Genomic DNA, 11,044 nt, shown 5'->3' on the forward strand with positions numbered 1-11,044 from the left:
AGTAATTTACCCAAGAGCCCCAGTGGCAGAGTTAGAATTTGAACCGAGGCAGTTTGATCCCTGGTGGCTCAGATGGTAAAGAATCTGCCTGTAGTGCAGGAGACCCAGGTTTGATTCCTGGGTTGGGAAGATCCCCTGGAGAAACGAATGGTTATCCACTCCAGTATTCTTGCCTAGAGAATTCCATGGACAGAGGAGCCTGGTGGGCTACAGTCCATGGGGTCACAAAGAGTCAGACACGACGGAGCGTCTAACACTTTCAGTTTGATCCCAGAACCTGGCTTTCCCAAACACAGTGGTTACAAGCATAGATCTGGAATCAGGCAGCCAGACTTAGCATCTTGGCTTTCTGAAGTAGTAGCCGTGAAACCCTGGGCAAGTTGCTTACATTTTCTAAACCTCATGTACTTATCTGTAAATGGCAATATAAAGGCAATATTTATCAGTGGTTTGTGAGAATTAAATTAAATATGTTATGTAAATTGCTGAGCATAGTGGTTGGCATGTAGTAAACCCTCAGTGATTGGTTGCTGCTGCCAAGTCGCTTCAGTCGTGTCCGACTCTGTGCGATCCCATAGACGGCAGCCCACCAAGCTCCTCTGTCCCTGGGATTCTCCAGGCAAGAATACTGGAGTGGGTTGCCATTTCCTTCTCCAATGCATTAAAGTGAAAAGTGAAAGTGAAGTCGCTCAGTCGTGTCTGACTCCTAGCGACCCCATGGACTGCAGCCCACCAGGCTCCTCCATCCATGGGATTTTCCAGGCAAGAGTACTGGAGTTGGGTGCCGTTGCCTTCTCCTAATACCAAGTGATTGGTAGCCGGTGTCATTATCCTCCCAGCAACATAAACAGTGCATTAACGTAAAGGTAACCATGGTTGAACCAACACATTGACCTATACAGTGTCTTCTATAAGGTGCCCCTCACCACAGGGTCTGTCACACAGGCTTTATTCTTCCTGTAATAAAGCAGAAATGCCAGAAACGGAGTCCAAAGCCTCAGAGACGTGCTGAATCTTTGGGGGATCACAAACTGATCCCAAACTCCTCATTTACAGATAAAAGATATACTTCATCTGAGAAGATAAAGGAATTTATTTAAATTTACATTCAGCAAATTAGTTCAGAGTCTGGACTGAAACTCAGGTTGCCCCCTGGTTTCCTATCCCGTCCTCTTGCCGACTTCACCTGCTACCTCCCATCCGGAATTCTGTCAAGAATCTTATGAGCAATAACTCTTGTTTTCCATTATGGAAGTTCAAAGAAGCTTGGCTCTTAACATAACACTTGTGAGTCCTCATCTCCCATTAATTCGATGAACTATTCTAAGGGATTTGGAAGGGGTGAGCACAGAGAAGCATCTACGAATCTACAAGGAAATAGGGAGCCCTCCTCCCACTCAGAGATGTAAGCAGGGAATTTTGTGAAATGGGATTCATCTAAGTTGTGGATTAGCACAATTAAATGCCATCCTTGGGCCACATTTATCTCAATGTCAGAGGCAGGACTGGGGCAAGACCTGAGCTTCTCAGTTCTGAAAACATCATGGAAGGAAGTCCCGTTCCTGGCCCCATCCATCTCCATATTCAAAAAAAAAAAAATGACATATAAAATGTAAACCCAACACAGTTCTGATATCCCCCCAGGATGACAGCACCAAATCTTTTAAAACAGTAAATAAAACAAAATATGTGATGTTTCTTTTTGGAGCCCCTCATTCAGTACTAATGTAAAACCCAATAGGTTTCCAGTAGGAACAAGAGCATCAGCCTGTGAGTCCTTTTGAAGGGAAGGTGCGCAAATTTTAAAAGAAGGCAATTTGAGACTGGAATAAAAGTCAGCAATTCTGAAGACACCATGGACGTCTGTGGCTCTGTAGCAAACTCAATTCTGAACATGGTCTGTTTCCTCAGTTTTGAATAAAACAGTCCATTTTAGGAATGCTTACTCTGGTTCCAGAGTTAAGTAGATCAAGGACAAAATTTAAATGTATCAGTGGTGCAGCCTTCCATAAAATGAAATCTTTGCCAATTGAATCTTTTTCTTCTGTGTAGAATATTTCTTTGAACCTCGATGGAAAAATAATTTCTGCACTACAAAAGGAATAAAATTGGCAAATCTACATAACTATGGAGCTCATACTGAGAACAAGCAGAATTAACATCCAAATATATCTGTCTTCTTTATGCTCCTCCTCCCTACGTGGCTGTTTTATACTAAGAAGCAAATGTTCTTCTAAATGTAAAGGGTAATTGTATATGAATGGGCATGAATATGGCCCCTCAGGCGGGCAGTGTGCAAGACTACATGTCATTACAGTATTAAGGATGCAAAGTTAGTGATGCTGTGCTCAGGGTTTACTTAAAAGTATAAAAGTAAGAAGCTGTAGTCACATACCCTCCCTCCACATACACACAGAGACAAATATACTAGCAAATATCATGTCAATAGTTTGTGCAAAAGAACTAGAAGGAGAGTAAGGTCTCAGAAGAGGCTGGCTGTGGTCCCATACATTAGTGATGGAGAAACCATGGGTAATGTTTTCAACAGGGTTGACAAGTGATGGTTAAAGAGTGAGGAAGAAGGAAGAAAGTGATTTCTGAGAGCACCCTTAAAAGGTACTTAAGAAATACCCTTAAGAAGGAAACTTGGGTCTCAGAGCACTGATTGTCTTAGCAGGAAAGCAGCAACAGTACATTGCCTTACTATGTAGATATGAGTGATTTATACCACTTTTCTAAGGAGTCTGTTCAGTTGCTAAGTCATGCCTGACTCTTTGTGACGCCGTGGATAACAGATTGCCAGGCTTCCCTGCCTTCACTATCTCCTGGAGCTTGCTCAAACTCATGTCCATTGAGTCAGTGATGCCATCCAGCCATCTCATCCTCTGTCGTCCCCTTCTCCTCCTGCCCCCAATTCCTCCCAGCATCAGAGTCTTTTGCAATGAGTCAACTCTTTGCATGAGGTGGCCAAAGTACTGGAGTTTCAGCTTTAGCATCAGTCCTTCCAAAGAACACCCAGGACTGATCTCCTTTAGCATGGACTGGTTGGACCTCCTTGCAGTCCAAGGGACTCTCAAGAGTCTTCTCCAACACCACAGTTCAAAAGCATCAATTCTTTGGCGCTCAGCTTTCTTCACAGTCCAACTCTCACATCCATACATGACCACTGGAAAAACCATAGCCTTGACTAGACGAATCTTTGTTGGCAAAGTAATGTCTCTGCTTTTGAATATGCTATCTAGGTTGGTCATAACTTTCCTTCCAAGGAGTAAGCGTCTTTTAATTTCATGGCTGCAATCACCATCTGCAGTGATTTTGGAGCCCCCAAAAATAAAGTCTGACACTGTTTCTACTGTTTCCCCACCTATTCCCCATGAAGTGATGGGACAAGATGCCATGATCTTAGTTTTCTGAGTGTTGAGCTTTAAGCCAACTTTTTCACTCTCCTCTTTCACTTTCATCAACAGGCTTTTTAGTTCCTCTTTACTTTCTGCCATAAGGGTGGTGTCATCTGCATATCTGAGGTTATTGATATTTCTCCCAGCAATCTTGATTCCAGCTTGTGTTTCTTCCAGCCCAGCGTTTCTCATGATGTACTCTGCATATAAGTTAAATAAGCAGGGTGACAGTATACAGCCTTGACGTACTCCTTTTCCTATTTGGAACCAGTCTGTGTTCCATGCCCAGTTCTAACTGTTGCTTCCTGACCTGCATACATTTTTCTCAAGAGGCAGGTCAGGTGGTCTGGTATTCCCATCTCTTTCAGAATTTTCCACAGTTTATTGTAATCCATACAGTCAAAGTCTTTGGCATAGTCAATAAAGCAGATGTAGATGTTTTCCCATACAGTCAAAGTCTTTGGCATAGTCAATAAAGCAGACATAGATACTTTTCTGGAACTCTCTTGCTTTTTTCCATGATCCAGCGGATGTTAGCAATTTGATCTCTGGTTCCTCTGCCTTTTCTAAAACCACCATAAACATCTGGAAGTTCATGGTTCACATATTGCTGAAGCCTGGCTTGGAGAATTTTGAGCATTACTTAACTAGAGTGTGAGATGAGTGCAATTGTGTGGTAGTTGGAGCATTCTTTGGCATTGCCTTTCTTTGGGATTCAAATGAAAACTGACCTTTTCCAGTCCTGTGGCCACTGCTGAGTTTTCCAAATTTGCTGGCATACTGAGTTCAGCACTTTCACAGCATCATCTTCCAGGATTTGAAATAGCTCAAGTGGAATTCCATCACCTCCACTAGCTTTGCTCGTAGTGATGCTTTCTAAGGCCCACTTGACTTAACTTTCCAGGATGTCTGGCTCTAGGTGAGTGATCACACCATCGTGATTATCTGGGTCGTGAAGATCTTTTTTGTACAATTCTTCTGTGTATTCTTGCCACCTTTTCTTAAAATCTTCTGCTTCTGTTAGGTCCATACCATTTCTGTCCTTTATTGAGCCCATCTTTGCATGCAATGTTCCCTTGGTATCTCTAATTTTCTTGAGGAGATCTCTAGTCTTTCCCGGAGTTAGACTCTTCTAAATGGAAATCTACTTAAAATGTCTCATTCCTGAGGTTCTGGTGCTAAATTTCACTCACCCCCTTTGAGTGAAAGTATAGGCATCCTTCAGAGTAATTGCAGGTTTGGTTCTGATGCTGCTGTTGCTAAGTCACTTCAGTCGTGTCTGACTCTGTGCGACCCTATAGACAGCAGCCCACCAGACTCCCCCGTCCCTGGGATTCTCCAGGCAAGAACACTGGAGTGGCTTGCCATTTCCTTCTCCAATGCATGAAAGTGAAAAGTGAAAGCGAAGTCGTTCAGTCATGTCCGACTCTTCACGACCCCATGGAAGGTTTGGTTCTAGACCACCATAATAAAGCAAATACCGCAAAATCAAGTCTCCCAAATTTGAGGGTTTCCCAGTGCATATAAAAGTTATAGTTATACTATACTGTGTAGTCTGTTAACTGTGTGAGAACATTAAATCTAAAAAAAAAAAAAACCAATGTACATACCTTAATTTAAAAATGCTTTATCACTAAAAAATGCTACCCTCTGAGCCTTAACCATGTTTTGCGATAGTAAAATCAAAGGTCACTGATCACAAATCATCATAACAAATATAGTAAATAATGAAAAAGCTTGAAATATTGCAAGAATTACCAAAATGTGAAAGAGAGACAGGAAGTGAGCAAACGCTGTTGGGAAAAAAATAACGTCAACACTCTTGCTTGATGCAGGGTTGCCACAAACCTTCAATTCGTAAAAAGTAAAATGCAATATCTGCAAAGTGCAATAAAGCCACGTGCAATAAAATGAGGTATGCTAGTACTTGAGAAGGAAGTGGTTAGTACCTCAGGCTAGTTAACATCACAACCTACTTGGTCACCAACTTCTGGTGTGACTTCAGACCAATATACTCTGTCTAAGCAATTTTGCCTCAGTGTAAATGAGGACAGCGAGATCTATCACCTTCCTGAATTTCACTCTGGGGCTGAAACTGAAACTTGGGGAAATTCTAGAAAAGTCCAAAGTGGAAGTCAAAGTCCTTCCACAACCTGCTGGGACTAAATGTTTTGTCGGGGACTCTCTCTCATGTGTAGGGACACCCTTTTCTTCAATGAGTCCCTTCCTTTAATCATAAGTCACTTCTTCACACGTGCCAAATCCTTCCTTCATTTTTGTTTGTTTATTTAGAGAAATGAAATACATGAGCCAATAAGGAGTCCATAAATTCCAGAGAGAAATAAGGAAGGATCTCTATCCTTGAGGAGCTTAGAGACCAGGACTGGCTATCAAAGGAGAAAGGAGTGGAGAACAGCAGAGGCAGGGCTGGCTGGTGGCGACAGGGAGTGGCAGTGGTGGTAAGAAACACGGTGACCGAAAGACAGCTTCCTTTGAAGAATCCACCCCAGAAAAGGCCTGAGAAGAAAGAGCTTGGCAGCTTCTCAAACTACCCAGCCCAGACCACTCCATTCATCCAACCTGGAGTCCGAGTCTGAATGTGGGCACCATATTGAAGCAGGATGTGACACAAGGAAGGCGACTCGAATAGGGAGAGATCTGGAAACAACACAAGGAGCTTCCAGACTCTGAAAGTTTCAAGTTTAGAGACTTCACAGGAGTACTGAGGGACTTCAAGGATCAGACAGAAGGTAACGTGACAAAAAAATTTTAGGTCCCTTCAAGCTCTTTTGTCCTATAAGTCCAGGAATGGAAGAAGGATCTAGAGGTAAGAGAAGCCTTGTGAGGGTAGAAAAAGGTATGAGAGCTTTCTTCAAATACCTGGAGGCTGATACACAGAGGAAAGGATTCTAGTTTTCACTCAACCAGGCTTGGCCACTTGGGAAAATCACTTATGGCTTCTCTTTCCTCTCTCTCAAGAGTAAATACAACAGACATCATCAGAAGCCTGCAGAATATTCCAGGGTAGGCTGACTCCATTTCATTTCACCTCATTTTCCAAGTTTTTTCAGATAGTCAAGATTCTCCTCAATTTCAACAAGCAAATATGCATTTCCCCCCCCCCAAAAAAAAAAGAAAGAAACTAATGCTCATCCTTCCAGTGGAAGGGAATTGAAGAAGACCACAGATTGGATCATAAGAAGAAACGAAGTACTGATGCATGCCACAGCTTGGATGAACCTTGAAAACATTATACAACGTGAAAGAAGTTAGTCACAAAAGGCCACATAATATATGATCCCATTTATATGAAAGTCCAGAGTAGGGAAATCTGATCTACAGAGACAGAAAGTAGAACTTAGGGCTAGAGAGTAAGAGGGAACAACGGAGTGATGGCTGAAGTGTATGGAATTTCTTTTTGAGGTAATGAAAATGTTCTAAAATTGACTGTGATGGTGGTTATACAATTGTGTCTGATTCTTTGCAGTCCCATGGAGTGTAGCCCATCAGGCTTCTCTGTCCATGGATTTTTTTCAGGCAAGAATCCTGGAGTGGGTTGCCATTTCCTACTCCAGAGGATCCTCCCGACCCAGGGATCGAACCCATGATTCTTTAACCCTACGAAGAGGCAAAGGAAGAGGAGAAAAAGAGGAAGACATGTAGAAGAGTGGCCTGGATGGCTCCAGAGACTACAGCATCCTGGCAGAGAGACGGTCTCACCACTCCCTCCAGTGTGCCATCCACCATGGGACCCGGTACTTCCAGACCTCAGAAAGTCTTCCACTTGCAGAAACTGGAGTGGTGACTCACCACAGAGGATGCTTATGGCAAGAAGATTTGACAGCTTTAACCATTACAGACATAAAGAGATTACAGACACTACAGAGCCCATAAATGGGCCCAGGTTTGGCCACTGGGCTTGAATCCCTGTAAGAATAGAAGCACACAATTCTAGCCCCTTTGGCCACGCCTACTGGACACTAGTCGGGGGTGGTTTTCTCCACCCAAAGTATGCTATTTCCTGGTCTAAGCAGCCCAGGAACTGTTCCTAGCAATAGACGGAGGTGGGAGCATCACTGATCTTATCTCCTACTTCTCCCCAGTCACCCACCTACTGTGGCCACTCTGGCCTGCTCCCTGTTCCAGAAATATGTCATATCCACCCATTTATTGTTCCCCTGCCTAAAGCCCTCTTCCCCCACATGCCTCCTCTCCTGCACTCCTTCAGGTCTTTGCTCAGAATCCCTGTAAGAATAGAAGCACACAATTCTAGCCCCTTTGGCCACGCCTACTGGACACTAGTCGGGGGTGGTTTTCTCCACCCAAAGTATGCTATTTCCTGGTCTAAGCAGCCCAGGAACTGTTCCTAGCAATAGACGGAGGTGGGAGCATCACTGATCTTATCTCCTACTTCTCCCCAGTCACCCACCTACTGTGGCCACTCTGGCCTGCTCCCTGTTCCAGAAATATGTCATATCCATCCATTTATTGTTCCCCTGCCTAAAGCCCTCTTCCCCCACATGCCTCCTCTCCTGCATTCCTTCAGGTCTTTGCTCAGATGCCCCTTTCTCCATGAGACTTAACCTGGCAGCTTCCTTTAAAAATGTATCTCCAACCCCCTTTACCTCCCTACTGTTTTGCCATCACACTTATCACATGATGTACTTTCCTTGGGCTTCCCCAGTGGTTCAGTGGTAAAGAATCTGCCTGCGAATGCCGGAGACACAGGAGGTACAGGTTCAATCCCTGGGTTGGGAGGATCCTCTGGAGGAGGAAATGGCAACCCACTCCAGTATTCTTGCCTGGAAAATCCCATGGACAGAGGAGCATGGAGGGCTATGGTCCATGGTGTCACAAAGAGTCAGACATGACTAAACATGCAGGCACATTGCACTTTGCTTATTCAGTGTATTGCCTGCCTTCCCTCGCTGTTCCATAAGCTTCAAGGAGTCATGGCTTATGTCTGTTTTATTAAATATACACCTGACACCTAGAACTGTGCCTGCAATAAATTTATGTTGAATGAATTGATTACCTCTAGTTAACTCTGCCGGAGAAGGCGATGGCACCCCACTCCAGTACTCTTGCCTGGAAAATCCCATGGATGGAGGAGCCTGGTGGGCTGCAGTCCATGGGGTCGTGAAGAGTCGGACACGACTGAGCGACTTCACTTTCACTTTTCACTTTCATGCATTGGAGAAGGAAATGGCAACCCACTCCAGCGTTCTTGCCTGGAGAATCCCAGGGATGGGGAAGCCTGGTGGGTTGCCGTCTACGGGATCGCAGAGTCGGATAGGACTGAAGTGACTTAGCAGCAGCAGCAGCAGCAGTTAACTCTGCACAGGCTTTCAAATGGATTGTGTGGACTATGAACCTACTATTACCTTATTCATAGTACAAGTTCTTCTAACCTCTAGTGCCTGGCTAGAGAACCAGGAGGCTAAGGTTAGCTACCTTCCCAATTCCCTTAAATATGAAGTCTGCATTACCAAATCTAAGGGAACTGTCACCGTTGATTGGACTTTTCTTTCAAGTCACAATTAGAAGACTATCTCAGGGCACCTGGGGAGAGCTGGCCCTTCATTCTAGCATCTGCCCACAATTTCTCCAAAAATAGTACGTCCTCCCAGCCAACTAGATATTATTTTTCAAGAAGATTTTACATCCTGTTTTCACATGTTATCTCTACTAAAACATCATAAGATGGGATGGAAAAATACTAGTAAACGCACTCACAAACATGGTAACTCTAATCTTCTCATTTAATAATTCCCTGTTTTACTTATGGCTTGCCTTCACAGACTATAAACTCCTTGAGAGCAGAGATTAGGGTGTCCTGGTCACCAGTGAGGACATATTTAGGTGCACAATATCCACTACATTGCATAGTTAGTGCTCATTGGTTGTCTCTATTCTCATCATCATTACTGTGCTTGTTCTGGATCTCAGTGAGTGAGAGGCTTGCCAAGGGAACACTTCATGGACCAGAAGGGAGCCCAGGGCTAATTATAAGAGACTCCTGGCACCTTTTGATGGGTAGATTACCCAGTTACCCTCACCTATCCCCAGTCCCCAAAGTTCTGACAAGGACATAAGAAAAGTAAAACTAAAGGAGTGGTGTTCCTAGAGTCCAACCGAAATTCTAGACAAAAAAAAAAAAAGCCCAGGAGGGAAGAGGAAGCGGGTTAAGGAAGGCGGCCCAAAGCCCATCTCCAAACTCGGACTGTCTGAGCGCCCCCTATTGGCCCGATAGGATCCGAAGAGAAGCATTTAGCCAGCGGAGAGACCAGAGGGCTCTCCACATTCTTTAAATTTGACTCTCGGTTCACAGAGTTAGTTCAACAGGGAGATCGACCCTCAGAAGCTCAAGGGCCAGTGCTGGAGGGAGAAAAGGAGACTCAGAAGATGAGGGACAGGGGAAGGTAGGGCAGGGGCCGAAGAGAATCGAGCAACAGCTTGGGAAGGGGAACGTGAGAAAGTTGGGGAGGGAAGTCTGCGACAAGAAGAGAGGAAAGAACAGAAAGAACATAGATCCCGCGCCGAGCCGAGGGAGCAGCCGGGGACAGCGAGAGGAGACAGCGGACGGCGGGCGGCGGCGGCGAGAGGGCGCGCGGAAGGGAGGCGGGGGAGAGGGACCGGCGTCCGGCCTACGCACCTGAGGCTGCCATGCCGCCGGCCGCGGTCCTCCGTGCCCGGCTCGCTGCGCGCGGGGCTCGGGGCCGGAGCGGGCTCGGCGGCGGCCCTGGGGCAGGACGGGAGCGGCGCGCCCGGCTCCGCGCAGCACCAGCCGCGGCTCTGGCGCTTCCTCCTGCGGGGCAGCGAGGACTCGCCGAGAGGGCGTGTCCACAAGGCCCGCCTCGCCGGCGGGGCTTGGCCCCCGGCACCTGCTCCCCGGGCGGTTGGGGAGGGGAAGTGAGAACTGCCCCCCACCGGCCCGCAGCCGGCCAGCCTCCCGCGTTCCCCTCATCGCTCACTCAGGGTGGGGAGGAGGCAGAGGGGCTTCGTGCGCCCCGCTCCCCGTGAAATCAGCCGGGTCGGCCACCAAAGGGCAGCCCGAGTGAGGGAGCATTGAGAGAGGACGCAAGGGTTATCTGCACGGCCTTTGCGATCTGGGGCGGGGGCTGTCAGTGTGCACAGGTGGCCCAGCCATCTCCCCATTCCCTGGGGCTTTCTCCCTGAGCCGCTGCCCTGGCAGGAAGGGGAGGGGGCAGGAAGGGGAAGAGGCATCTTCTCTGGCACCTGGCCCTGGTGCTTGGTGTTGCCCTTGATTACCCTCCAGTGACCTTCCTGTAATTCCTGATCTCCAGACGGCACAAGAGCATTAATGATAATCTCATATGTCAAACGGACGGTATCGTCGTCATTGCCTTTTGTGCCTTTGAGGTAGCACCTATCATGGCCTTCAGGTTAGCGCTGAAGAAAGAAGCCAGATCTCTTGCTCAGACTCCCACAGAGAGCAGATGCTCCCCGAGGTTCTATACCACGCCTGTTTGAGACCAGAGCTAGAGCTCTCCCTTCACCCTCGCACTCGCCTGCCACGTCTTATCCTCTTCCCTTTGCCGCTCCTGTAGTGGATCTGCAGGGACCTGTGCCCTTGCAGCCCTCAGCGATGTCCAGAGAGCAGAGATGACAGAGAGATAGGTTTT

At 46.5% G+C, this 11,044-nt stretch overlaps 1 protein-coding gene across 1 annotated transcript in view; it reads right to left on the reverse strand.

The window, feature by feature from the left end:
- Nucleotides 1-10,180, reverse strand: part of PIK3AP1 (phosphoinositide-3-kinase adaptor protein 1) — a 123,195-nt gene extending 113,015 nt beyond the window's left edge. The window contains exon 1 of the mRNA XM_055560118.1: nt 10,054-10,180. Coding sequence (XP_055416093.1) covers nt 10,054-10,066 — 13 coding nt within the window. The 5' untranslated portion in view covers nt 10,067-10,180. The remainder of the gene's footprint in view (nt 1-10,053) is intronic.
- Nucleotides 10,181-11,044: the final 864 nt, after the last annotated feature.

The sequence above is a fragment of the Bubalus kerabau genome, chromosome 22 (assembly GCF_029407905.1).
Source record: "Bubalus kerabau isolate K-KA32 ecotype Philippines breed swamp buffalo chromosome 22, PCC_UOA_SB_1v2, whole genome shotgun sequence".
NCBI lineage: Eukaryota > Metazoa > Chordata > Mammalia > Artiodactyla > Bovidae > Bubalus > Bubalus kerabau.